This window comes from Alternaria rosae, assembly GCF_020736505.1.
Source record: "Alternaria rosae strain MPI-PUGE-AT-0040 chromosome Unknown BKA58scaffold_6, whole genome shotgun sequence".
Classification (NCBI taxonomy): Eukaryota; Fungi; Ascomycota; class Dothideomycetes; order Pleosporales; family Pleosporaceae; genus Alternaria; species Alternaria rosae.
In genome coordinates this window covers 2070832-2097651 of record NW_025763575.1, presented here as the reverse complement: position 1 = coordinate 2097651, position 26820 = coordinate 2070832, and the positions used below count along the sequence as shown (strand labels likewise).

The following is a 26820-nucleotide window of genomic DNA, read 5'->3' as shown; positions in this document are numbered from 1 at the left end:
TCTTCTCCAGAGGCTCCTCTTGTACCCTATCTTCCTCCTTGATGACAGTTACCTGCGGTGAATGATCGCGCTTACGCTTTCTGGGCTTACGCTTGGTCTTTGGTTTAGTTTTCGGCGTGTCGGGTATTTGTAGTTTGTCGTTCGGAGCAGCTACAGGCCTTGGTTGGGGCACCTCGGGAATAATATTGTAATGCTGATACATTGGGGTCCTAGGCATGAGACGAGCTGTCAAATTGTCGTGGTATACTGCACCTGCCTCCCCGAAGATCGGAGTGTCGAAGATTCCGGTCTGCATGGCTTCGAATATTTCATTAACGTCTTCTTGGGGCCGGGGAACTATCTGGACTGGTGGGTGACAGACATCAGGGGGAGGAGCGCCTGGCATCGTATGATGAGCTTGGTGCGACTCCTGGAGACCTTGATCAATCATTCCTGATGGAGCCTCTGGAGATTTTTGATTGGCTAAAATTCGCTCCATGGGTTCCTGCGGTGGAAACAAATGATCATACAGTGGCGGCGCGGAAGGCACGCTTAGTGTAATCGTAGGTAGATCTGGTAGAATACTCGTTGTCCTTGCATCTTCCCCACTCTTCAAGTGAGCTTGACAGTCTGTAGATGCTGCATGCATCTGTTCGTCTTTCTGAGCAACATGGGCCTCAGGTGAAGAACGCAAAACTCCCGGTACATATCGCGGAATTGCTACTGCTTCTTCTAGTGGTTGACTATCGGATTCGCGTGCGGTCTTCATCGAGTGTAAATACCTTTTGCTGTAAAGTTGTAAAGTTATGGATTAGGGAATTGGAGCCCGTTGGCCGGTCAAGATTTGAATGAGGATGGAACGCGTTCACTAAGCCGGTAGCTGGGCTGTGGGTGAGCTTCGAGCATTCACCAGGGTCAATGGTGACGCAGCGGTCAACTAAGAAAGTACTATTCACTTCTGGGAGAGTTAAAAGTGCTTTGAACGGGCCTTGTTTGTGCTGCTGAAAGGTAGTATGCACGTGAAGTGGCCAGAAGAGTCCGCCACGGCTGCCCACCCTGGAAAGAACGGTGAATGGTAAGGGTGCCATCGCGGCCGACGTCGATCTCAGATGATCAGATACAATTGATCTATTCGCACGTCATAAAGCGGAAACGTTTGTTCGAAGACGAAGTTGATGCATGCTGACATGAGGTCGATGGGCAGGAAAAATGCTGGATCACGGTGGTGCGAGCTTTGCGCCATCACGGACCAGCCGAGCCGAAGACTTCCCTACATCACGGCAAGATGCCACGGCTTCAATACTTTCGCAAGGGACTGTGCCACTTGAGGGTGAAAATGAAGGAACACGGTGTGAAACTCTGAGATGGACTGTGATGGAACAATGTTGAGGTACGTGAATTGTGATCGATGATGCGGCTAAGTTTTAACCGACCAATCAGCAGCGACTTGCCACAAGACGAAATCATCGACGGCTTTGAGGGTCCCTACTTCTATCACGTCTTCAGTGAGCACAGTGCGACGAGTTACCAGCTCAGGTTCTCAGTCGGTGCAAGTCTGTTCCAGTCAAGATGTGACTTCTCGCTTTCTTATCTGAGTCTGGATTGCATAGAAGAATACCTTCGTCTTCGCGACTCACGAGCTAGTCCTTTCATAACGGTCTTTAGCGACTTCGGTAATCTTCATCGTCTTACCGTATGGATTTTGTGCTAACTGGTAACAGCTGCGGCGTTGTGTGAAGCGTACGACCTCTATGTCCGAGGTCATGAAGCTATCCAGATAGTTCAAATCCAGGCTTCAGGCCTGGTGGCCGTCCTCGTAAGTTCAGCGGGCAACCACAGTGCCATGATACCCATATGGCAAGGTACAAAAGGTCGCGAAGACCGGTGGCTGTGCATGGCTGATGTTGGACCACTCCTCGGTCTCGACCTTATATACATCCGCTCTTCAGAATGGCTGGCTTGTGGTTCAATATCCAAAGATCGATTCTCAGCAGCCTGGCCGATCATTGATGGGCGATTGCACTTCAACGAGGGAAGGAGCGAAGACCTGGTCGACTTCTTTGTGCGTGTATGCGGACATTTGCCAGAATGTTACCCGGAGCATGATGCATCCGAGCGATACGAATACGACTGGGAAGGCGAATGCTTTGTTGGGACTGAACGTTGGCATGATGCGAGCGCGTCGATTCAAGAAACGAGTGTGGCTGGCGTCGGACTGGGACTTGGACTTGCTGTTGCACAGTTTGCACGGCCGACGCCATTCGGGTATGCTGGCTATCTGCGTGGAATGGTTGTGATGGATTGATGTATCATGTATCTTGTAAAAATATTGTACGATTAAATGGAGTGGCATCGAAAGAGATCTGGAAGGCAGCAGTGGTACTAGGCTCAGATAGGGCAAGCGGGCTACGCCGTTTCGTCGTGATGCATGTCAGCAGCCCTCTTCTCTACAACAACATTTTCGAGGTTCGGTAGATCGCACAGATTAGCAGATTACAGTGATACGTTGTGTACCAAGAGTTTTCCCACCCAAGACACCTCTTCGGCGAAATGGACGCGATGTGAGCATCATAGCTCTCGACTTCTGGTTCGAAACAGCACTGACATCAGCGTAGCACATTGCGTAACCAAACTGAATCGCCCCTACTACGCCTGCCTGCAGAACTTCGCAATCGGATTTATGGATACGCCTTTTGCGTAGATTGCATCGATTACCATTCGAACAAATTCCGCTCGAGGCCTGACTACAACCACAATCCTGTGCGCAAGACAAGCGCAACTTCACAATCACTATCCTCACTCCTCAAATCTCTACTAGTATGCCGCCAATACCATACCGAGACCAAAACGCTGGTATTCCAGCTCAGTCCCTTCCGTGCACGTCCCAGAGATCTAGTTGAAGCCATACAAAAAATGCCCGAGGACGTGCAGAACGCCATTACAATCCTTCGCGTCTATGAAAATCGAGATTGGACGAGCACGAGGGTATATAACACGTCTTACTTCCCTCACCTTCCGAGTCTGCGAAGGGTTGAGGTCCATTCTTGGGCTCCTAGGGTCGTGGGGGACGCGCTCTTATTCGCACATGAATGGAATAGAAGGCATGTTCCGAAGGAAGATGAGGTTTTGCGTTTAAGAGTTGAGAAATGGTTCAGGGATCTTAACTCCGAAGAAGCTGAGGATGCGCTCATGAGTGTTCGGACATGGGCCAGCGGTTTGGTTCCAGAGGAAGTCGAGGTTACGTCAATTGATACTGTGGTCCCAGCTTATGAACACACTATGGAGAATAGATGGGAGGTTATGTAGGTTCAGGCATACCGTAGTCCTGTAGTCCATCAGGTAATTCTGCTATGATGCCGCACTTTGTGCATGAGTATAATATACCAAGCTCTTAGGCCCTTCATCATTGCATTTGCTGTAATGTATGCACCGTCACCATACCCTTCGAGCTCACAATTTCCGTAAGATTAGTACGCGCCCACCCCCGGCATCCTTCCGATACTGATGCAAGTCCTTCTCTACAACCTCAATCTTCTCCTCCTTCTCCAGTCTCTGAACCTCCTTCTCAAACCCCTTCTCCACCCAGAAGCTATCTAGCACAGTTGCGACAACAACCCCGCCGTCCTTCACAACCCTCACGAACTCCTCCAACGGTTCAGGTCCTAAGTGGCCATGTGTAAACGTACCACAGCACGTCAGCGCATCGAATTTTCCGTCCTCAAACTCCAATCTCTTCGTCAAATCCGCGGTCGTCAGGTCATCGTACACCGCGGTGTTCTTAGCAACAGCTAGCATGCCTTCACTGATATCGAGGCCCAGAATATCGGTAGCACCAAGCTTAGAGAGTTCAATCCCGACAAGGCCGGTACCGCATCCTGCATCCGCAATTTTTAGGTCGGCGAGAGGTTTGTCGGGTGAGATGTGGTTGAGCTTCAGACCTCGGGCCACTGCTTGGGCGACAAGGCGTGGCGCGGTGAAGTCGTGTAAAGTCATGTCGGAATCGTAAGTCTTTGCCCATTCGTCGTATAATTCGCGCGACTCATCGGTGGATTTGGCGGCGAAGACGCGGTCTAGCAGCGACATCTCGTCTGATGTTGCCATGTCGAAGGTGTGGCGTGTATCGTGCTTCTAAGGTTCTTTGAACGGCGATGCTATGATGCTTGTATGCAAAGAAGGAATGCTTGAGGATAATTGGTGTGGTTGTCCGTGATGAAGCTATACCTAACTGGAGGTCTACGGACAGATGTCACGCGTGACGTCATCAATCGCGATATCACTTATCGCGACACTACCTGCACCACCTAGCATAGTAGAACAACGAAGCAACTCCTCAAGCGAAGTGGCGCCGCATTTTGAACTCGACTCGACAGCGCCGCGTTAGCGAAACTTTGTATAGCAGCCACACGAAGCTACGAGACTTCGATAGGCTGGGTCGGGTGGAACGTGAGTGAGTTACTAGCGACTGCTTAACTCGATGAACCTTTTTCGAGATGCATGTCATTCTTCTGCTATGACTCAGAAATCTTGACCCTCTTTGTAGTTCTTGTCACGACGTAAGTATTCGCAGAGCGGACAGGTACACGTGGTATGTGCGCCATGAGATTGGTGTGACATGCCTTGGATTGACTGAGCGAAAAAAACGTTATTGCAGCTGGTAGACCAGATGAGTGAGATGGGTGCTTCTGCGGAGAAACGCAAGACGTTCATCAGTAGACACAGAAGCGAAGTTTTATACGGACGAAGGGCTGTATAGATACTCGCACATCACGCGGACAAAGACCAATCTGTATCAGAAACAGTATGGATCGCCAGGTGACTCTCATAGCATCGACGATTTTGGACTAGTTGGATCGCATGCTTGCCCATTCGATACTTGATATAGTGACGTGTCGTGTACAGGTTCTGAGTGGGAGGGTAAGTGGCTAGACTTCACTCTGCTTAGTGACAGCCACTCGGTATAGGCAATGTATGATGCAATGCAGTCATGTATAAAGTAAATGTACAGTGTGTATTAGCGAAAAGAGGTAACGCCCGAGACGAAGACAGCGTTTCCACGAACGCAGGGTGGTTGGAAAAAGACAAAAACGCTATGCTTGACCGACTGAGCTTCCATTACATGCTCCAGCAAGTCTTGAACGTAGATTCAATACGTTCACAACATAGCCAAGATGGCTGCCATCATCGCCACACCACCACTGCCGACCTCCATCTTGCCTGCGCTGCCGGTGAAATTGCTCATTCCTGCCATAGCACTGCCTGTTGGCATGACCATACCGTCGGACATGGTCATGCCACTCCCCATCGACATTCCCTTGGACATGGAAGACATCGCGGACTTCATCGCAGAGTTCAGCGACGAAGCGCCTGAAGAAAGGGCCGCTTCCCCTGTAGGGGCGGGCTTGTTATCCCAAGCCATTGTGACGGGAGGCGCGGAGGGAGACATCATCGGGACCATTGATGTTATGGCGGAGGAGCTTTGTGCGAGTGCGATGGGAGCGAAGGCCGCGACGGCTCCGACGATCATGGAGGAACGCATAGCGAGGTATGTAATCGTGCGAAGTTGTAGTAGTAGACTGAGGTCGTCGAGTACGTTCGTGTCGGTTCGTAAGGAGCGTATTAGGTGAGTCCGGCTCGTGAATCTAAGGTATAGGTTTCTGAAGTTTCGTAGAGATGAAGGGCTTTGAACGACGAACCGCCAGGGAGCGCATCCCATCTAAATACATTTCTACACATCACGCACTTGTTCGAAGAGCTTCGGTTGTTTCGCAACCTAAGAGCTGTCATCGTGTAAATCATCTCCTGCGACAATCAGTGCGTCCGGATCTTCAGCCTCCGATCCACTGTGGCGTCTTGCAGCGTCGCGAACCAGACAAAATCTCGTGAAACAAGCGACTACAGGGACGATGGCTGTCGAATTCGGGGTGAGGAAGTTTGGACGGTGTTCGAAGTTGGTTTCGGTCGGAACATCGATCGACGCCAGTCCGTGCATTCCCGAAACGCCAAGGCTGAGGTTTACAGACTGTGGAACCTCACCTCTTCGCTCCGTCATCACTCACAGCATTATTGACAGTGAATCCATCGAACGGCCATTGCCATTACTATACATGTGACATTTCGGATCTCCTTACTCATCAGCTACGGTTCAATGGCGCTACTCTCTCGCCTGCGTTCGCTGCTGCCTTTTAGCAGGATGAGGGTACTGTGACATGACACGATTATTACCATCCATCAGCGAACGACCAGAACTCCCAAACCCCAGAATCCAATAAACCCCCAACTACTAGGCAATCGTCGCCCTGCCGAGCTAATTGTCAATCATTGCCGCGTACTCATCCGACATCCAGTACCGGTCTATCCGAATCTGCACGATGAGCTCCATGTGCTCCGGGCTCTCGTTCCAAGCGTCAGGGCGGTAAGGGTATCGGTAGAGCGTGTTCTGTTCGAATGCCCACCTCAGGTTCTCTGCCCAACCGCTTGCATCTGATGAGTCTGGGAGGTCGATGCGGTACAGCGGTCGGTAAGGCGGCTTATGACGGGGACCACTGAAAGCGTATGGGCTGTATGGATCAGTCTCTCCTACCTGACGTTCGAAGAAGAACGCCATATTCATCGCGTCCTCATCTTGTGAGTCTGCAAGTGCTGTCTCCCATGGCACGACTGAATCTTCCGGAGGCGCGGCATAACTTGTTCTTTCAAGGTCTCTGCTGGCGCTGACCATGATGTCGTCCTCCTCGTCCTCCTCTTCTTCCTCTTCAACAAATTTCTCAACGACTGGCTCCTCGTCAAACCATACAGACTTTCTCGGCTTTCCTCTCAGCTCGTGCATCTCATTCTCTGTTTCTGACTCTGGTGTCGTGCCCTTTGGTTGAGCGACTGTTTCCTTCTGTCTCCTAGGTACTGGCAAATCTTCTTCCATGACACTCTTCTTCTTTCTCTTAGCATCTTTCTTTTTCTGAGTTTGCACGAGAGGAGCGCTGGCTGGTGCACCTTGAGAAAGAGGAGGCTTTACACCAGCCCATCGTTTGGAAGCATCGCCATCGCTATGTTCTTTTCGAACAGTAGCTGCGCCGCCCACAAGCTGCAATACTTTATTGTAGTCGCGAGGATAGAACCACGGCTCATGTGGATTCTGCACACAGTACTCTACCATGCGAGTCAGATCCAGCGCATCGTGGCCCTGCGGCATGCAGCTCAGGTCTATGGCTAGGTTCTTGAAGGGTATGTCTGTCGGAGTGATCTTGGATTTTCCATCATCTGGTGGCGAGAACCCTGCAACGTAGAGGTTGGCATCATCCCAGGTCGACTTTTTCTTTTCGTGGAAGGTATCATGCGTCTGGAGTCGCCAATCCTTGTACCCGCCTTGATCCATCGTCTTGTAGATGCTCTGCCGGCAGGCGCCCTGAGTCCACTCCTTGGCAAGCTTTCGATGTGTGTTCACGGTGGCCCAAACCTGAGTCGGGGTTGCGCCGTTCGTGACTAGGCGATACACCACGTCAACGCAGTGTATGCTGTTCGGAAGGAATGCGAGGAGCTCGACGGCGGTAATGTTCGCGGTCGCAGGAAACGGGAGGTACCTTGAAGGCGCGTTCGGTCCAAAGCCGTAGCCGTACAACTCCGTACGTGTTCCTGATTTGGACTCTGATGCGTTCTCGGCCGGTCCTGGGGTTGACGCCGTTGACCTGCCGACAAGTTAGGAGAGTGTGCCTATTGTGAGACAATTGGCAGTTAGTACAGTCGCGGCGGATGATCCATGGTCAGAGGTGCATGTATGGTGTTTGTGGTGTTGATAGGGATCTGCACGTGGTTAGTAGAGTGTACCTCGCGCTTCTGTTGTGGGTGTCGCTACATCAACAAAAAGGCCACTCTACCCGGTCCGAGCGTCCTTTAAGCAACTTTGCTCGACTCCGCCGTCACCTGAGTCTCCGAAGTGCCAGGTCCAGCCCACGACGAGATTTGAAAGATCTGCTTTTGCAGCCGTTGGAGACGTCACACATCGATCACCAGAGACAAAGTACAGCGAGACTTCGCACCGTCTTTGGAGACTCTCCCACTTTCACTTCCTAGTAAGCCATCCTCTGCGTATCCGACCACCTCCTGCAGCTTCTACAGAAGACCATTTTGCAGGCTCTCCTGGGTCTCTACGGATCTCGTACTAACCATCAGATCTGTCAACATGGCAGCCATTGCCAAGAACAACGCTTTCGGCTACCACAGCCCAAGCTGGAACCTCCCCTTCCCAAACGGTAATCTGACCGCCGCCGAGATCCTGGCCTACCTCCCGCATTGGCTCAAATCCGTCGATGTCATCGACCGTTTCGTGATGCACGGCGCGAAAGCAGGGCATCTCGCTGCCATGATCAACGAGTATAGGGACCAGCCGCTGAATCAAGATTTCCAACCCAATTCTGCCATGGTCATGATACAGTACGCCATGCGACGCGCCGGATACGACGATTGGAAATTTGGTATGCACTTCGAATATGACACTGGAATCCCGAGACCTGAAGCCAACCTCAACGTCCACTGTTTCCGTACACCCAACCGGACTCACCCTAAGGACGTGAGGACTGGTACTCCCGGAAAGGACAAGGTCAATCAGGACTCCTCACCGTTGGACTTCAAAGACCTTGCACTCCATGTGAAAGAACATCCGTGTGGCGATGACGCACTGGACCTCACCCGCTGTGTGCAATACGCTATTGAGCACGAGGAAGAAGTGTGGTTCTTTCCCACTGATTTCCAACGACTCATCACTCACCTCGGTGGGCCAGCCACTGTCACTCACGGTCACTACGATAGGCAAGTGTTTGCACGTCATAGCAACTACGCCTTCTCACCCGCCAAGTCTACACCCGGTAAAGGCCGCGTCCCTAAAACTCCCAAGACTCCCAAGAGTTCCAAGATCAACAGCAAGGCCAAAGCTGCGCGCGGTAGCAAGAAGACACTCTTCGACGACATCGAGCTGGTTGCAATGTCACGGTCCGCGACACCACAGAAGCGTACAGCTGAGGGCCTGGGGAAGGTGCTGGATGGTAGCAAGAGGAGAAGCGGCAGGCTTGTCGGAAAGCAGATAAACTTTGCTGAAGAACCTGAAGTCGGCGGCGAGGTAAGTCTATCGCCTGCGTTTGGCGAAAGTCGATTCTACGACGTCTTAGATGGTGACATTGCTGACATCGGCTCCAGGACAAAGATTACTTCGACTCACCCTACGCCACCCCTTCCAAGAAGCGCAAGCTTTCTCGTCTGCCGCCGACCCCAAACTCGTCCGCCGATGATGACGAGTTCGTAGAGGACGAGTCCGAGCCTGATGACGATATTCCGGAAGAAGACGCAAGTGAGCCTGAGGAAGCCATTTCGCCAATCCACGCAGCACGCGGCCGTCAAGCGGCGCGCAAGGCTCGCTTGAACATCAACGCTGCTTTTGTACCTGAGCGCCGCCCTCTAAAGCTCAAAGTCCCTGGGTAAGTTCATTCTACGCTTCTGATGCTGCTACGTCTACTCCGATCTCGAACCACTTTGATCACATTCCCGGATGACTTCAGCTTTAAAGCACGGTGCTAACTGTGGATCAGAATCGAAGCCTCACCCCAGAAAGCTCGACAGCAAGCAAAGGTGCCCTCGTACATGATGACCGAGTTCACTCCAGATGTCATGGACGCCGTCCGCGAGTACCTCAAGTGCGAGCCCATCCACTTCCCCGCTCCCCTCCTCTCAGAGGATCGCCTCCGGATCGACGACCACAGCATCTACCTGTACTCTTCTCCGCCACATACTTCGTTCCCTGAGATGTACTCGTCCGCTTACGATTACGCCCGCTTCAACGGCCCTCGCCGCCACGCCCCGTTCCGCGAGCTTCACCTGTTGAGTCAGCCTCACCCCAAGGATACTAGCGATTGGGCTGAGAACATCCGCTGGGCTAAGCAGCAGTATGCTTTATTTGGTAGTGTTTGGACGGAGTATGATTGGTTCCTTGAGAGTATTACTGCGCATAGGTATGAGATTGGTTGGGTCAGTGAGGAGGTTATTAGGGATGGTATGTGAGCTGCCTGGGCGTTGAACTGCGGACGTTGGACCTGGCTCAGATAAGGCCTGTGGGTTGCGTTATAGTCGTCTTGACACCTGGATCTTCCTCTGGATGTTCTGGGCATCATGGCAATTCTGTGCGATGACACGATATTGAGCATGAAACCAGATACACAGGACTGATAATAATACACTCCCGCAGTCTACCATTATTCTAAGTGTAAATCTCGTATTGCTGACACTCCCAATGTTGTAGATCAGTGCACATGAGGCTCACGCGAAAAGGCGCATTTGTCAACAGTATCATGATTTACTGAATGAGATGTGGTTCTACTCAAAGCAAAGGAATAATTGGAAAGGGTATAGTGCGAAGAATGTACAAGACGCCCAACTCCTCCATGAAGTTTTACCAGAAACCCCATATCATGCTCGCTAAACTTCTCCAATACCGCGTACGAACCGCGGTCCAATCCCGATGTATGCCTGCCCAATACACATCAACCTTTCGAGAGAACTGTATTGCTGTCTTGTTTGACCACACTATGCTTCACGAGTTGAATGGTCATCATCGGGGTGTTCGACAATGCTGCCGTCGACGTTGCGGACCACGATGGAAGGGCTTGAAGTCCCCTGGACAAGTCCATCATTGACACCATCGTCCTGCAAGCCGAGGTCGTGGTCTTCCGGGTCGACTTTTGGAGGCTCGGTACCGGGTTCTAAATCGATGGAGGTACCTAGCTCACGGTTGATACTGTCCAGGATCTCAGGATCGGTCATACTGAGATCGAGAGACGCAAATGAGCCGCTGTCATCATCAAGCTGTTCATCAAATGAATTTGGAAGTGGAGACTCGTTATCATTAGCGATGATGTCGTTATCCCAAGGGCCATATGAGGAAAGAACCATAGCATCGTGTGCAGCTGGGACGATTGGACCGGCAAGACTACCATCACCTCCGAGCGTGTTGTAGAGAACGTCTGGGACAGGTGTGTGCTCTACGCGGCGTCTAGAAGGCACGATACCATTAGCGGCCAAGACACTGACATACAACGCGCGCAGTTGATCCTCTTGTATCGTAACCAGGACGTGCGCCAAGTCGGCAGCAGTGTTACCCAAGATCCGACTAAGAATCAGGGAGTGGTCAGATTGAGGACCGCTGGCTGCCACGGGAACTTGTGCGCGAGGGATGCCAGCGCGGTTTATCATCCTCACAAGGCCACGAGGCGCGGAGATAGGCAACTGGACATAAGCCGACGGCCGGGCAGAGGCAGAGGCAGACGGATGGACATGAGGGAGTTGATGAAGATGCCGCTCGGTTACCGCCCGCTGTGCTGCTGTGAACGTGTGATGGCCGAGATTCGTTGCAGCCTGAATGGCGTGCGGCTTAGGCGTCTCGTTCCAGGGCACCAGCCTCCAACGTTCAAACAGCGGACCATCTTGATGAGCAGGAAGTACCGTCTGGGGACCACCCAAGAGCCGAGTGAGGAAATTAAAGTCTCGTGGAAACATCAGCGGCAGGTCGATATTGGCGACAGCGGCCTTGACACAGCGGGTCAGATCGAGCTCGTCGTAGTCGGATGGGTATACCAAGACGTCAGCTGCCAGCGACGCGAAATGGACGTTAGCGACGACCGGTTTGTTGTGACGGCTGCCCAGAGGTTGGATCTCGCAGTGGTTCTTGACACCGGTGAAAGTCAGATTATCGTGGTCCCAGGCCTGGCCGACTTTGCTGTACAGACCGGCCCTGTAGCGGGTCATGGTCCACTGATCATCCTGGAGATAGTTTCGCATCGTTCCCTGGGCCAAGTGAATCATGGCATTGGTGGCGTCTTGCCGGGAATTGTTCTTCACCACGACTCGAAACCATTTGTAGATCCTAGTCAAGGGTCCAGCATCGCCGCCGTTCTGGAAGAATCGAACAAGGATGCCGGGGCTTCGAATCAGCTCAGGAAGAAACGTCATCAGCTCCACACCGGTAATATTGCCGGTTTGTGGAATGCTGAGATACCGGGTGACAGCATTTGGTCCGAAGATGTCGGTTGGGGAGGCGTGAATCGAGCCGTCTTTGTTCTTCGAACGTGCTTTAGTCATGGCTGCTGGTTTCTCAACCCTAGCCCCTTTGGTTGGAGACGAACTGGTTGAAGACGTCTTCGGATTGCTCGACATGAGATCTTTAATACAAGAATTAGTGTTTGATAAGGAAACCATTGTAGCAATTAAATGGAGATTTGAGTGGTGCTAGGATTACTTGCACTGCCGGGTTTGGAACTTAGCCATCGCGAGGTTAAAATCTGGTTGGTATGAGCAAGACGGATAAGCCAACGAATTGGAGACTGTAGGAGGGGCTGACAGATGCGAATGTCGCTAGCGGAGCAGAGTGTTGAAACGCTTCTGGTAACAGCGAACGGAGCAGCCTTTGTTTACAACTACAGTAGATATATGGGGAGACGCTCTAGCTCAAAGCTTTCCCAAGATAGAATGCAATCTTCGCTTGAACAATGTGCTAGCGCTTCGAATGTGAGAATTCACAAGGCGTGGGTGCGGAAGGCTGCAGTGATGAAGCTGGACCAATCTGAACCCCACGATCGAGGATCTTAGTGGGGACTTTGAAACAGTCCCCGCGTTCGCCAATCTAGCAGTAAGCACGTGAAGGGCGAAAACGGCTCATTTGGCCAACTTTGGAAGGCAGGTGACTCAATGTTGCCTGCGTTACTCCGGAAACATTCGTTCATGGCGATATTGAGAGTGACTGTTACTGGTAACGTCGTTAGGTGACGTCAAGGAGACTGAATCTCTGTTAAGAGAGCTACGGCTACATCGGTACCGATTGACGGGTGATGAAGAACAGATCGAAGACCGTGACGTCTCCTTGGCCAACTCTTGTCTGTCCTCGATATTGAGCAGCGCTGATACATTCGAACCTGACGTAAGCCGATCGCGAGTGCATTGTATGGGCCGAAGTGACCGGGTACATGGCCACTGACTTGATAGGGCGGAATGTATATCAACGCATACGAAGTACTCGGCCTCGAGCTGCGAGATCTTGTAGCTCCGAGGATATTTGAAGACGTTGCCGCGTAGATACGGGGTGGAGAGGGCGCAGATTTGATGTACAGATGCGCAATCCTTCGATGTCTTCGATGCGCCTGCTTCCCTCATGCTTGCGGTGCGTGTTTCCATACGTGTTGTGGAAAGCACCATGAACCATTCAAGCGCCGTCGCACAATAATATTCCTTTCACAAGACTAGAAGTAAACATGTAACAGTTTCGGGCGCCTATCAGCGGAACCCAATACACTGTACGTCCATGCTCTTCCAGCTCTTCTTTCTTCTGTAAACACTACCATAGCCTAAGCGGAAGCCTTGCTACAAGCCCATTATGGTCCCAATCTTAAGTCCATCTAAGGATGTCGCACTGAGGCTTCGAAGGAACTTCTGCAGTAGATGCGATGGGGATGATACCAAGAGTACTGGTGGCAGACACCTTGTAAAGGACATGGTGACAATGTTAAGAAGCATTGATGATAGATCTACGAGCATATATGTATTTCTGGATACATGTCTTCGGTCTGCCGGAACGCATCGTGTCTGAGTTGCGTGTGTGAAAGAGACGCGTTGACGCGTTGCCAATGTGGGGTTGCCGCGGTAGCTCGGCATCACGTGAGCCATCACCCATCTTCCTTGACATTCGAATCGAGGCATAAGAAGCTTGCAATTTCTAAGTGACATTTTCGGAGAAACATTGTCATACGAGCCATGACAAAGAGTATGCACTTCGCATACGTCCAGACCCTAATCGTAACCTCTTCATATACGGCTTAGTGAAGCAGTCGAAATCGGTCCATCGACACCCGTCGCGACATGTCGCGGGCAGCACATGTATCCTGGGCATGTTCACATCTTGTTCCACCCGCTGCTTCTTGTTGTTTATGCGCATCTACGTTCCTTGCGATGTCGACACTATGCGTATAGAGCCCAGCGATGCCCACCAAATAGGAGCTCACACATGCACCGTCAACGTCGCGCCGACGTCTAATTCCGGGCCAATTTATGATGTTGAATACGAGATAGGAGCGTTCCAATCGTGTGGTATAGGGTTCTGCTGTATTCATTCTCACATTGTTACGCGCGAAAAAGTCAAGCTAATGTTATCTGCATACCTCTTCAGGTCTTCGAACCTCTTGAATTGATGACACCAGAAGAGAATGCAGCTCCTCTGAAGTTTCCGCTATCCATTACAACGCCACTGTCCATCGGATCCGCTAGCTATCACCGTGCAAACAACCAGGGTAGTCGAAAATCATAGGCCATTTCCCTACTCCTGCTGCCTCATCATCCGTCCTTACCACCATGGGCCGCAACGCCTGCGTGCGCTCGTCGAGATTTGCCATGAAATGCGTCACATTCGCTCTGACTGCATGGTGGATTCTGCAATCCTCTTCATAGCAGCCGTAATCTCGACATTCTCTCTTCTGACGTCGACGTTCCGCTCTTCTTTTCGACTCTTCTGTTCCGATTTCTTGTTCGGCTTCTTTGTCCTCTTCATTCATACGCGCTACGAGCAACCGATTTCGCTCCACTTCGTGCTCGTGACTGGATTTGAACAGGCGTAGTTCAAAATCCAATGCGTCATCTTCCCTCTCCCTGTTCCACTGACTGATCGCCACATCTATTTCCTGGTTTCTTTCGGCCTCCTTGCAGAACCTCAGAGTATCTTGAACTCTTTGTTGACTTCTGTCCGTTTCCTCACTGCCAACAGTCACGTCACTCGGAGGAGAAACCAAGACCTGCGTACTGGAAGTCTCTACAGTCGCAAAGACGGTGAAAGTTCCGTCCTGTGGTCCACGGCTTGGAATGGGGTTCATTGGTGGAGAGGGGTCAGACGATGATGGCGCTGCTAGTGCGTTTTGGGCGCCCAGCGATTTGTTCTTCTTGGGCGGGCGACCGGGGCCTCGTTTCTCATGCTGTCCGGGGATTTCCGTCGCGGTACCTGCACGCGCTCGCCCTAACGTTTTGGGCTTCTTGGGTACTGATCCTGCCGGCAACCCGTCTCTGCGTGGTCGGCCACGTGGTCTTTTTGCCGGAGTCGCTTTGGTACCGATTTCGACATGTGGTGCTGTCGCTGCACCTGGTGAAGACATGGTAAGATGGCTTGGATGCGCGCTTGGAAGGAGGGTAGGTAGATAGGAAGGAAGGAAGAAGAAAGCCATACTGTGCGATAATTGACATGAAGATATATAATCTTTCATTGTGCTGGTGTGCTGGTATTAGCTTCCGCTGGAACTCTGGTTTGTCTTCGTTCGATGAGTCTGTGGAAGTTGCTGAGGCTGATCTCCATCCATGGTACGCGTGTTGTAACACCATGGCCAAAACTGCAGCAACAAGAAGGACCAGTACCCGGAATACTGGAACTTGTGTCGCACCTTGCTGCATATACACTGTTGGACTTTAATAAATGGATAGTTTCTATGGTAACTTAGTCTTCTATGTACATAAGATCTCCAATAGTATCCTTACAGAATGCAACACGCGTTGTAGCTACCTTTGTTGCCTGCTTCAATCCTCCTTCGGCGCTAGCGACCGCGAGCCACTCACAATGTCCGTGTTTGAAGGCGGGAAGCCTTCATCGAACAAGAATCACGACTGCTACCACACAATTACATACGGCGGAAATACCGCTAACACATTTCCAGATCGGAGTATTCACCCGAGACTTCCGTGTTGTTCCAGTAAGAAGCTGAGTTTGCATCGTAATGCTGCACCTTCTCGTTCTGGACCTCGTTTGGAAAGGCGGCGTCGGTGAGCTGGTCATGCCACTGGACGTCTCCAACGGAGCTGCTCCTACCCACACCAAGAGCTTGGCCAAGTTCTAGACGAGCATGATCGAGATGCTCGTTTCCTGTATCAGTCTTCTCATGGGATACTACACCTTTTAGGATATGTGTCCCGTCTGCATCGCCGGGGCGTTGTGAAGACAGTCCTTTGATGGACTGGACGATGCCTCGAAGGGATTGTGCTTTGAGGCAGGGTCATCTCTCCTCAGAAGCGAGCAGTGATTCCCATTCTAGCAGGCCTAGGGCGTTCAATGGTGGGTATCTCTCCGTGAACATCACGCGATAATAATCCGTAAATCCGCGAAAGCAGTCTTCATCTTCGGTTGGGAAGACGCTTATGGCTGACGGTAGATTCTCCATGAAGTAATCCATGATAGCTGGCACATCGGCCGCACAATAGTCCACCACGTCCATACCAAAGGATACATGCGCAAGCCGAGTCACCATGCCTAGCTCGAACTCGTCTGCTGTCAGAGGTGAGGAAATGCGCATTTCGCTCCGACTGACCAGCAACTCCATTCCGTAGAAGTTGGTGCGCTGGATGAATTCGGCGACATGGCTGGGATGCGCTCGCCAGTTGACACGTCTCTGAGCGTCCGACTGGGCGAAGCGAACATATCGTGCTAGTTCTGAGTCGATGTGAGACAGTGGTGTTGGCGCTTCTGCTACATTTGGTATCACCCAGTCCAACCGCTGGTTCAGGGCTTCCATACCCAACATCTCTGGCATTGGACGGTACTCTCGCTCTCGTGACCGAAGAGCTGCAGGTCGATCGGTGAACTGTGCGAGGTAGTTTTTGAAGTTTTGCGGGTTTCCTGGGTCGTAGTCTTGGCTGTAGGCTACACCCCTCTCGATGGTGGGCTGGTATTTCTTTTCTATCAAATATGGAACTGTGGTTACAATCTTTGGGGCGGGCTGAGCTGCAGCAGAAATAGTTGAGGGCGGTGGCTGGTATGTACCGAACCCTTTGAATCCATATTCCATGCCGGCGACGAATCCATCGTCTTGTGGTGGCGGTATTTTGTAAGTACCGAACCCTTCGAATGCATTCATCTCGTTCGCAAAAAATCCATCGTTTTGTGTCATTTCCATCAAGATGGCATCCAGGTCTAGAGATCCTGACTCTACTTTATCCAGGGCTGTCTCGTTGTTCCCCAGTACATGGACTATGTTAGGTGAGTTCAGGTTCTTGCTCGCAACAGATGACAGTATCTCGTTGGAAACAGGCTCGGGTATGGGTGTTGGTAACTGTTGGGCTTCATCTTTCTCGATCGCTGTATCGATCTCGGTCAAGGATTGATCCGATCCTGCCGTGTTGTTCACATCCTTTACAGGCACAGAGGATATCAACTGTGCGGAAATGGTGAAGTACTCAGTCGTAAAATCCTGGACTGGGTCATATCGAATCTTGCCGTTGACTATTCAAGGTAAAGGCTGATGGTGATTGAGCTTTCTTAGTTTCTTCGTACCACCTTCTCGAAGATCGTTTTTCGCTTTCCGCTTCAATGACTGTGTAAGCTCAAGTTGTGCGTCCTCGGTCTTCTGTGTCGCTTCGGTAGTGGGCGCGTCTCGTTCCCTCTGAGCCGCTTCTTCGACATCCTCCTCAGTGGTTGCGACAACACCTTGCGGAAAGTGGAAGTCCTTGAGATTGGGATGGTAATAGTAATCAGTGTCTTGCGCACAAAATCGAGGCTTATGCGACGGTATGCGGCTACATCTGCGTCGAACTCCGGTGTTGGTAATCTCTTGAAGTAGCTTTACGGCGGCGGGTGTTTGTCCTTTGGATTTAGGCGGCTGCGGCTCGTCTTGCCAGACTTTGAACTTCTTCCTGCGACCTAGGCCTGGCGTCTGAGGAGCCTGCTTTATAGTGTCGGTAATGGGCTTGGGTTGACATGGCGTATCGCCGACGGGGAGGGCGATGATGTTTTTGTGAGAATGATCTCCGCCTGAGATGAGATCAGAGCCGTGGACGGGCTTGAATGAGCCAGCGATGCGACGGCGCTTAACCCCATGGATTGAGCAGGATGGTTCTCGATCAGAAGTGCGCTCGGCGGGTGTGTGAACTGTTGAAATGAAAAGTGTCGATACGAGAGAATAACGTCAGCCCCGTGATTTGGCGACAGTAGCCCCAATATTGTTTAATAGTCACTCTGATTACCCCTTGAATGCAATCACGAGGACCTCGCATGAACCTAGGCCTGATACCTAGGTACTCACTGCGATTTAATCGAGGGATGTTCGTGAACTGATTAATTCTGAAGTTGAGTGGACTATGGGAACTACATGTACCTCTCCAAGCTGCCTCTAGCACTTCACGCTACCCCGTATACTCCAAAAGCTTCCGACGCAAGCGTTTCTCCAAGGCCTTCAAGGACTTCGATATCACACGAATAGGTGCAGAGTATCCCCGTATCGCCTCTCGGTCTCCTAAGCCCGATCCCTAGCCGCCTTCTCCTTCCTCTTCCTCTCATATCCCGCAAAGCGCTCGATGTCCTTGGGCCACTGTCCAAAGTAATCCCAACGATCCTTTGCGTACAAAATGGCTAGCGCAAGATCGCATTCAAGGTCCATGGGCATCACTCGGTTCGCCAGCAAGCTCGTCAGATATCTGTTTGGGTACTCACCTTTCTTGGGGTCTAGCGGTGACAATGCGTATACCTCGAGGATGTGGCGGTAGTTAGCGCTGGGATCTTTGCGCAAGAACTCCCTTCGCGCGTCGTCTTGCTCGCGCTTGAGGGCTGCGGCCGTTGCGGCGTTGTACACCTTGAGAGCGCGGGCTTTCTCGGCGTCGTAAGCTTGTTGCTGCCTAGCGCGCTGCTCTGCGAGTTTGTTCTGCTGAATGCGACGCTCTCGGTTGATGCCATCGGCATTGATACGGTTAACGGCTGCTCCGCCTCCATTGGCCCCCGCAACAGGTACTCTCCTCATGCGATTGTATGGCCCTGGGTTGAGAGGATCATTATTCTGACCGATGGGAGCGACCAGCGCAGCAGGAGGTGGCATCGTATTTTGCCTCTTATCTGCATGCACCGCGCCGTCTGGACCGTCTGTGGCCCGACGCTTCTGGCTCATGGTGGCAGGATGCAATGCTGCATGCGCGGATGGCGTAGAACTGGGCCGTGTTGATGAGGGTGGCAGCTTCATTTGTACATGTGAACGGCCTTGTCGTTTGGGTGGTGATTTCTGGTAGCGAGCGACGTCGTCCGTGGGTAGCATGCGCGGCTGAGTCTGCGTAGAACTGAGAAAAGCGCTGTTTTGCTGATGATGTCGGATTCCGCCAGCGTTTGGTGCCGGCACCGAGCGTGGCACAGTAGGAATGTGTGAGACGGCGCTCAGCGTCGCTGTGTTTTTGTTTCGCGTATGTGGGATTGCACTCGTCTGTGCTCGCACTGCTGGAGCCATCGTTGAGGTTGCTGAGAGTGGGCTTGTGGTATACGACCTTGCTCTGCTCAGGCTGTTAATAGAAGAGCTCCGGGCCGCATTCTGACCTTGGTGTCGATTGTTTTGGCGCGGTACTTGCTGCTGCTGCTGCTGCTGCTGCTGTCCTTGTTGCTGCCTTTGTAACTGCTCGCTTTGCTGTCTAAGACGCTGTGCTTGAAGAATATACCATTGTTGCTCCTCTGGTGTCGCCTTGTTGTACCATTGTTGTTGCTGCTCAGGCGTCGACTTGCTGAGCCACTGTTGTTGTAACTGCTGAGTAGAGAGCCTGCTCATCTTGTCTGTGATAGTAATGGTTGATGATATGGGGAAGTTGTGGTCGATAGTTGAGAAAGAGCTGTAGATGTAGAAGGAGGGACTCGCTAGTGTGGGTGAGAGGCAGCTTATCAAGCTATTGTCTTCGGGTCGCAAAGAGAGAGGTGGGTGAGAGATACCCTCACCTTGGTCCACTGCTATCGTAATGCCCACGGTTCTGGGTCGCTCAATAGGGTTACAACTTTGAGCTGCCTTCTTCCTCTGCCCGTCGGCTTCCTGAAACACAATGATATTACCAGACAATAAAGGATAATCAAGATAGATCAATAGAGATTTGAGTCCTACTACTGGTAATGTCGGCAGATCGAGAAAGCGGCGCTTTCACCTTCACTTCCCAGCCACCTCTTATACAGGCACGACCCTCTTTGGAAGGTTGGTGGTTACTATGTTTGTCAAATTTGGAGTCCTCAGGTGGCTAGATATGCCCTAGAAACATAGGCGAAAAGCTAAGTACCAGGGTCGCGAACAAAGTCTTGAGAATTCTTACGCTGCATATAATCTTTATTGCAAATTTAAAGTATCATGACAACATCAGGAGGTATATAGCAGCAAAGCCAAATGGAATGCTTGGAGGTGACCCTGCCCACGCGATCCTGTTGACTTGAAGTTTGCAGTTTGGAACGGAGCTCGCTTTACTCGGCTGAGGTAAACCACACACAAAGGAAGCAATCGAGAGACCAATCAACGGGAACAATCCAGCCTCTCACAACTTGTTGTCTTTCCTCTGATCTCTGACCTCTTGCGCCATCCTGACCATCGCATACAAACTCTGCAGACGCGGCATCTCAAAGCCCCTGTCCCGCGCAATCCTCAATGGATTGCCAAGAATGACCTCAATTTCCATCTTCTTGCCCGCTTCCCAGTCGACGGCCATGCTTGGCTTGCTTCCGCTTGTGTTCTTTTGTGTAGACCGAATGATCTGATCGGGGGTTGCGAATTCTTTAGGCATGGGCTCGCCAAGGATCTTGGGGGCGGTTTCGAGGATCTCGGTCATGACGCCTTTGAGATGGCGCTGCAGTTCTGGGTCGAGAGACATGACGTTGTTCGGGAGGCAAAGGGTGAGGACCGAGGTTGGGTTCATGGAGGCGTTGATGGCGATCTTGTGCCAGCGGACTAGTTGGAGTTTGGCATGACTGTAGGCTTCGGCGTCTTTGATGCCTCCTACCCTCAGCATCTCGATGAACGCGTCATTCATCAAGATGACGCGCACGTCGCTATCTTTTCTGCTCCCAGTATCTAGATGAGGCAGGTACGGTCCGCTGTTTATCCGCGTCCATCTGTTGTGCTTGATCTGACCATGTTCGGGCTGCGCGCAGGTTGCTATCGTAACCGCCGAACATATCGCAGCCTGTGGAAATCGCTTCGTATACGGTTCTTCTACGCCCAGGCCATTCTGTATCAGCACAATGGCCGTCTTATCGCCGACTAACCCCTCAAGTATCGTCGAGTCGTCGCTCACGTCGGGTAACGCTTTCGTGCTAACTACTATGAAGTCCCATTGTATCCCGCTCGCTCTTGCTTCGTCTGGGTTCGCAAAGGTATTGGCAGGTACGAAGGTGTAATCGCCGTATTGCGGTGAGGTAACTTGGAAGCCATTCGCTTTCACGGCTTTGTAGTTGGAGCGGCAGATAACCGAGACGGAGGTACCAGGGACAAGCGCAAGACGAGAGGCATAGAAGGCTCCAATGGCGCCGGCACCAACGATGAGGATGTTTGCAGACATTGTGAGAACTGTGAGTTGGAAGAGAGATGACGATGGCGACCCTGAAGCTTCGCAATCGTGGCTTATCGATAAGCGGCGCGTTTGCCGAGGTTGCGACGCGCTTCCATGCTTCCCGTCCACCAACACCACCATTGAGATCCGTTACGAAAGTCACCAAATTGTTATCGAAATCCGTTTGACCAACAGGGCCGCACCTTCAATTAGGTCTATTTCAGCTCTCGAAGACAGATCTTGGCATATAAGCCGTAGCTGTACATCGAAACACGCGCTCTAGACGCGTCTTTGGCAATCTACAACTTCGCCCACATAACATGCCGTCTCACAACATTCTTCTCGTATTCGTCTCGCTTCAAAACTATGCCCTCATCAACGCGACCAGTGCCATTTGACTCATCCCCGATAGCGGCCCTCGCAGCTCCAGCCCTATCTTCGATCGTGAAAAGGAGACAGGCGGCAACCATATGTGGATCATCTCCCTTGAAGATGTTGATCTTTGACACATATTCTCCGCCGAGCTGGCTCTTGTGCTGCGCCAGAAAATACCCAATGGCTTGCCCATTCGGTGATCCTACGTTAACAGTGGAAGTCAATACTCTAACCATCATAACATTGCAGTATGTAGCGAAGGAGAGAGGCATATCAAAGCGGGCTACGACTTACCGAGCAAAGCGAAATATTCCGACTCATCTGACGCGAACTCACAGCCAGACCACACCATCAGCTCATTCAGATCGAGGCAGTTGTCCTGTAAGATCTTTTCGATTATCGCAACTGTCTTGTTGTTGGTAACAGGCGTACTAAGGACGTACTTGATCCCACCCACGTTATTCGGATTCGCCAAGTTCCACATGCTCCACATAATGTCGGAGCTCGATTTCAGTGCGGGAAGCTCATCGTTGGGCGGAGGGTTTGAGAGGCCCCAAAGGGCTTGGGCTGTGGAAGCGGGGCTCTGACGATTGGTCATTGCAATGAGCGATAGCCACGAAATTGCTCTAGTCTTTTTGGGTATGTCTAATGTCCAAGTTGCAGCTCCCAACCACACCAATCTGCAATCAAGGTGCAGTATACCCTGGAGCAGACCGCAGTCCGTGCGCTCGGATACCTGATATGGCGAGGGCGAAAGATGCACCAGCCATCTGAGTATGCAATGTTTTGGTATATCTTCGAGCATTCAACACAGCTGTGCCGTTCAACGCTGGGGGGTTGTTCAGGGAAGGGACCACCAGCCAGATTTGGACTAGTGCGCCAAATATCGCGACGCGAACTTCGAACGTCAAACCTCCTAGCATCATCACTCTCGCCGGACGGCGACCATCAACGACTGCTTTACGCGCGCTCGTGATGCCTCTACAGTCTCGCTATCAGGCCTGGAACCTTCGCGACTGCATTCTGGTTGATCTCGTACGACGCGTCCGTTGATCATTCGCCAGAGCCCAGTCCAAGGCTCGCCGCACGAGATTCGTTGGATTCGGCGGACATTGTACCATAAGTGGAGACATGCATGTATGCTAGCAAAGCACAGAAGAAGATGGCTCGCAGTAAACTCATGGCGAGGCGCTTTCTAGTTCGTACTGTCCATCGCTCTGTCCAGCAGGTCATTGTGTGCCTAGGTAGTTCTGTCTAGCATATCCTTCGTCCTCTTTCGTAATTTCTCTCATCCTCATCGAGATGTCTTATCTGTCCCACCGCTCAATAGACCGACCGCGGACGCTTTCAGGTAATCGAGCACCGATTGCCACGTTTTTCAGCTGAAGCCTCGTGGGCGCCTATCACGAAGGCATGACGTGGCTGCCTTTTCATCTCTATATATTCTGGCCTTTGCGGCTTCATCTCTTCTTTTCCTTCATCCTTTTTATATCCCATCGCACATTACGCACCTTGCTGCATCAAGACTATCATGCCCTTCACCCCGCCTACACATGGATGCTCCACGTGTATCAGCACAATGAGAGCGAACTTCTCTGATGCCTGCAACAGTGAGCGCGCGCCCTTCACATTTCCTCAAGCTTCATGGTGAGTATGTCGTCTTCACGGTGAAGTGATTAAGTCATGTCAGTGAACTGACTGAATCAGCAAATGCAGCAAGTTTCACGTTCACCAGACGACGGTCCTCGGTGCAGTCTCTTGTTGTTATGGCATATGGTGGGTGTCCGAGCGCCTTAGAACAACAAATTCGGCTACAATTTTCTACCTATCCCATCACAGACCACGCTACTAAGCATCATGGCTGAACACAACGAAAGCCCTCAGACTTTCATGCAGCCGATCAGCCGGACCTCTATGTTGCCTGCAGCCACATTCCTCGATGCTAACGCTTCATCCAATTTAGTATATTATGAGGACGAGGTAGAGCCGCAGGTTCTGATGCCCAGCGTCACCTACACACACCAGGACTATACGAGCAGGGCGAGCAGCGTCAACACCAGCAGTGCCTATCAAGGCAGCTCACCGCGCAAGTACAGTGTTGGACGCCGTGTCTCTGGGTACGTTCATACCATGGTCACCGTTGACCGTGATGTTCCCATCACTCCTCCATTATTTGGACGTCTGCCATGGCAACGGCACGGCGCAGAAAACAATGCTAACCTTTCACTTTACAGCGAGTCGATCTTTCTGCCATTCGCGCACATGAATCAACCCCCTTTGGATGCGACTATAACTCAGCAGGAGTTCGACGGCAGCATGGCGAACCCTTTTTACGACTACAAGGCTCCCAACAGTGAGTCTCCCCTATTCAAAATATGCATGTATCCACCAGGATGACTGATTTCCTTAGACTTGGATGAGATTCAGTGTCATGTAGACCTCAACAACAACATCGGTGAAGTCGTCAACAACCTGACAGTTCGCATGAACAAGGCCGAGGCGGAAGTCTCGGAGCTACGTGAGACTGTTCTGCAGCTGGCTCTGAGGTCCATGTCGACTCCAAGCACCCCGATGAAGGGTGTTCACGAACCGTTCAAGACGTTTGTATTCTCCAACACCAGTCAGCAGGATGCACAGGCCTTCGAAACCAAGGTTGTCGGCGGCAGCAATAAGAAGAAGTCCACCAAGACTCAGGCCCGCAAAGGCCTCCAGGTGAAGATCCCAAGCATGAAGATCCCTACCGCTCCACCGCTCCCCACCGGTCAGCCGGATGTAAGTCCCACGTAACCATACCTTCAACATCGTGTACTAACAGCGAACAGTCTGGCTACCTTACCGGCAGCATGATGGCCGGGTTCCCCACTACACCAACGTCTGGCGCACTCACCGGTGACATGAGTTCTGCCTTCCCCAGCTCACCTCTCACTCCTGGTCGCGTCGGCCCTGCTACCCCTAGCAAGCGTGGCAATACTTCTATCAGCAAGCGCAAGACACACGTTGCCAGAGGGAACATGGCGCCAGCGCTCGTCGTCGTGCCCCAGGTTCCTCTTACCGACACCGAGATCATTGTCTACTTCTTCCAGTCTCTGGGCCGCCCTACCGTCGCTCTCCGCCTGTACTCCCGCAAATGGGGCCCCGCCCAGATCGTCGAGACGCTTAACACCCACCGCGACCTCGAGGGCGGTTACCTGCGCAACACATGCTCGGTTAAGTGTATCACCGCTATCAACAAGGGCAAGGACAAATACGGTGCCAATTGGGCTGATCAGTTCCGCACGGGCATCGAGAACGCTAATGATCTGATTGCTACTGATCTCATCCGTTACGCCCACGACGAGATGGAAGGTGTGCTTGACTACGACATTCGCGCTCTCGGTAACGGGCTCAAGAAGCACCCCGAGGCAGGCGTCGACGGAGGTATCTTTACCCGATGCGTAGCATACTGTATCAAGTACGACGCTCAATACGCACTGTCTAACGTTCATGAACTCGCCTGGGCCCTGCAGACCGGTCGTCTGACTGATGAGGAGGAGGATGTTATCGCCGAGGCTGCCTAATTTTGTTTGAAGCATACAGAGGTGTTTTGGGGGAGAAGTGTCTCAGAATAATTGGTTGTATACTCCAAGTAAGATTCTGGCGAAGTAATACATGGCGGATGGAACGTAGCTATAATGAATTCATTGCCGAAATCCTGACTCCTGTATGCGTGTTGTATGTGAGCTTGGTTGTCTTCGGTGTGTGTTTAGAGGACCTTGGAAAAGTTATGGCGTATCGTATACCTCCACGCTCCCCTACGAGTCTAGTGATAACGCACGCTTTAAGCACCGAAGACCTTCCCTCTACATTATCAAAAAATGTCTGCTCATTGATAAGGCGCTGTAGCCTTCAGGCCATACTGGTATCTCACTACCAAATTCTATCATCCCATGCCTCAACTACCTCCCATCTCCTCATCCCCCCACACCAACCCATCTCAACCCATCAACATCCTCAGCATACCCCCTTTACCCTCCGACCCCCCATCCGCGACCCCCTTCCCTGCATCCTTATCCCCACCCTTATTCGGACCCACGGGACTCGTCGCCGCAAAGAACAGCACCTTGATCGCAATTGCAAACCCAGCATGCAGAACAAACACGACAATAAGCAGAATCTTGCTCGTCTTCGCTTCGGTGGTGCTGAGCACAGGGTAGAGGTTGCGCAGGAGGAAAAACGCCGAGGCCGCGAGTCCGAGGGCTACGACTGTGAAGTTGAGGACTGTGAGTTTTGTTAGTACGTCGTCTTTCCGAGAAAGAAATGAGAGGGAAGGAAGACTCACTACCCCAAGGACTCCAAGCCACCAGAGAAACCGCAATCCATACCAAATTCGCATACCCATACAAACAAGCACACTCCATCAAATTCGCACTCTCACTCCCATACCACTTGAGCACGCCCCACAGCCCCACAGGCACAAACGCTGTATACCCATACACCAGTCCCGCCGCTCCACTCAACAGCTTAAAATCATACGCAAAGTGCTCCTCGCCCTTCTGCGCCAGATACTGATTAATCGTTCCGGTCAAAAACAGAATCACAATGACGGTTGTGGCGATCCATACGGGGCCGTAGAGGTCCGGGTTCCCTTCTAGCACGTCGAGGAAATTGGCGCGTGGGTATAGGGTGGATGTGCAGCGGCGCAGGACTTCGGCGGTGTCGACGTCGAAGGCTTGGGCGTAGAAGTTTAGGGACCAGAGGTAGTGTTTGCGCGATGTGGGGGATGTGCTGGTGGAGGGGCCGGGGAGGAAGGAGCCGCTGGTGGAGTCGGGTTGGATTTTGGGGGCGCCGCGGCCGGTGGGTTGGGTGTCGAAGTCTGGGTGGGAGTGTTAGTTGTTGCTGTGGAGGTTTGGGTTGGAGAGGGCAGTCAGTGCGCTTACTGGAGCTGTGGAATTCGAGGTCTTCTTGCAGGTCGGTATGGCCTAGGTCGCCCTGGGGTTGGGTAAGCTTGCGGTCTTGAGTTGGATGCTAGCGACGTGTAGGCTTTCCTGCGTCGCATCTCAAGAAGTACGTACCTCTTGGTCAACGTCTACGACGACATCGTAGCCTCGGTTCGCCATGGTTACTTGTGAGGGGAGGGCTGTCGATATGTCGCGAGCTGGCGTC

The 26820-nt window shown here is 52.0% G+C and overlaps 12 protein-coding genes across 12 annotated transcripts; 4 read left to right on the top strand and 8 right to left on the bottom strand.

The window, feature by feature from the left end:
• The first annotated feature begins 1269 nt into the window (after nucleotides 1-1269).
• On the top strand, nucleotides 1270-2453 carry BKA58DRAFT_387412 (uncharacterized protein). The gene is made up of 3 exons (XM_046170557.1): nucleotides 1270-1369; nucleotides 1420-1652; nucleotides 1701-2453. The coding sequence occupies exons 1-3, from the start codon at nucleotides 1344-1346 to the stop codon at nucleotides 2282-2284; spliced, it is 843 nt and encodes a 280-aa protein (XP_046024588.1). The 5' UTR covers nucleotides 1270-1343; the 3' UTR covers nucleotides 2285-2453.
• Nucleotides 2408-3357, top strand: BKA58DRAFT_199190 (uncharacterized protein). Its single transcript, XM_046165791.1, has 2 exons — nucleotides 2408-2540; nucleotides 2595-3357. The coding sequence occupies exons 1-2, from the start codon at nucleotides 2530-2532 to the stop codon at nucleotides 3283-3285; spliced, it is 702 nt and encodes a 233-aa protein (XP_046024587.1). The 5' UTR covers nucleotides 2408-2529; the 3' UTR covers nucleotides 3286-3357.
• On the bottom strand, nucleotides 3329-4211 carry BKA58DRAFT_387408 (S-adenosyl-L-methionine-dependent methyltransferase). Its single transcript, XM_046170556.1, has one exon. It carries the CDS (start codon nucleotides 4078-4080, stop codon nucleotides 3430-3432), a length of 651 nt encoding a protein of 216 aa, XP_046024586.1. The 5' UTR covers nucleotides 4081-4211; the 3' UTR covers nucleotides 3329-3429.
• A 554-nt stretch (nucleotides 4212-4765) lies between these two features.
• BKA58DRAFT_387407 (uncharacterized protein) lies at nucleotides 4766-5927 on the bottom strand. Its single transcript, XM_046170555.1, has one exon. The coding sequence runs from the start codon at nucleotides 5690-5692 to the stop codon at nucleotides 5132-5134; it is 561 nt and encodes a 186-aa protein (XP_046024585.1). The 5' UTR covers nucleotides 5693-5927; the 3' UTR covers nucleotides 4766-5131.
• Nucleotides 5928-6030: 103 nt separating this feature from the next.
• On the bottom strand, nucleotides 6031-7928 carry BKA58DRAFT_421925 (uncharacterized protein). The gene is made up of 2 exons (XM_046172807.1): nucleotides 7712-7928; nucleotides 6031-7658 (listed from the first exon to the last, which is right to left on the bottom strand). The coding sequence occupies exons 1-2, from the start codon at nucleotides 7729-7731 to the stop codon at nucleotides 6284-6286; spliced, it is 1395 nt and encodes a 464-aa protein (XP_046024584.1). The 5' UTR covers nucleotides 7732-7928; the 3' UTR covers nucleotides 6031-6283.
• BKA58DRAFT_387405 (uncharacterized protein) lies at nucleotides 7914-10303 on the top strand. Its single transcript, XM_046170554.1, has 3 exons — nucleotides 7914-9085; nucleotides 9163-9440; nucleotides 9552-10303. Exons 1-3 carry the CDS (start codon nucleotides 8153-8155, stop codon nucleotides 10018-10020), a joined length of 1680 nt encoding a protein of 559 aa, XP_046024583.1. The 5' UTR covers nucleotides 7914-8152; the 3' UTR covers nucleotides 10021-10303.
• An 84-nt stretch (nucleotides 10304-10387) lies between these two features.
• BKA58DRAFT_459617 (uncharacterized protein) lies at nucleotides 10388-12173 on the bottom strand. The gene has a single exon (XM_046174720.1). It carries the CDS (start codon nucleotides 12166-12168, stop codon nucleotides 10543-10545), a length of 1626 nt encoding a protein of 541 aa, XP_046024582.1. The 5' UTR covers nucleotides 12169-12173; the 3' UTR covers nucleotides 10388-10542.
• Nucleotides 12174-14264: 2091 nt separating this feature from the next.
• Nucleotides 14265-15288, bottom strand: BKA58DRAFT_459613 (uncharacterized protein; the record flags this gene model as incomplete). The annotated part of the gene is made up of 1 exon (XM_046174719.1): nucleotides 14265-15288. Exon 1 carries the CDS (start codon nucleotides 15249-15251, stop codon nucleotides 14265-14267), a length of 987 nt encoding a protein of 328 aa, XP_046024581.1. The 5' UTR covers nucleotides 15252-15288.
• Nucleotides 15289-19878: 4590 nt separating this feature from the next.
• BKA58DRAFT_387400 (2-dehydropantoate 2-reductase) lies at nucleotides 19879-21329 on the bottom strand. The gene has a single exon (XM_046170553.1). It carries the CDS (start codon nucleotides 21310-21312, stop codon nucleotides 20293-20295), a length of 1020 nt encoding a protein of 339 aa, XP_046024580.1. The 5' UTR covers nucleotides 21313-21329; the 3' UTR covers nucleotides 19879-20292.
• Nucleotides 21330-21443: 114 nt separating this feature from the next.
• BKA58DRAFT_387399 (uncharacterized protein) lies at nucleotides 21444-22417 on the bottom strand. The gene is made up of 2 exons (XM_046170552.1): nucleotides 21973-22417; nucleotides 21444-21880 (listed from the first exon to the last, which is right to left on the bottom strand). The coding sequence occupies exons 1-2, from the start codon at nucleotides 22274-22276 to the stop codon at nucleotides 21603-21605; spliced, it is 582 nt and encodes a 193-aa protein (XP_046024579.1). The 5' UTR covers nucleotides 22277-22417; the 3' UTR covers nucleotides 21444-21602.
• A 1019-nt stretch (nucleotides 22418-23436) lies between these two features.
• Nucleotides 23437-25331, top strand: BKA58DRAFT_199149 (uncharacterized protein). The gene is made up of 4 exons (XM_046165790.1): nucleotides 23437-23795; nucleotides 23913-24031; nucleotides 24089-24450; nucleotides 24501-25331. The coding sequence occupies exons 1-4, from the start codon at nucleotides 23536-23538 to the stop codon at nucleotides 25233-25235; spliced, it is 1476 nt and encodes a 491-aa protein (XP_046024578.1). The 5' UTR covers nucleotides 23437-23535; the 3' UTR covers nucleotides 25236-25331.
• A 31-nt stretch (nucleotides 25332-25362) lies between these two features.
• BKA58DRAFT_363176 (Yip1 domain-containing family) lies at nucleotides 25363-26811 on the bottom strand. Its single transcript, XM_046168825.1, has 4 exons — nucleotides 26730-26811; nucleotides 26595-26646; nucleotides 25997-26530; nucleotides 25363-25935 (listed from the first exon to the last, which is right to left on the bottom strand). The coding sequence occupies exons 1-4, from the start codon at nucleotides 26772-26774 to the stop codon at nucleotides 25652-25654; spliced, it is 915 nt and encodes a 304-aa protein (XP_046024577.1). The 5' UTR covers nucleotides 26775-26811; the 3' UTR covers nucleotides 25363-25651.
• Between the last annotated feature and the right edge of the window lie 9 nt (nucleotides 26812-26820).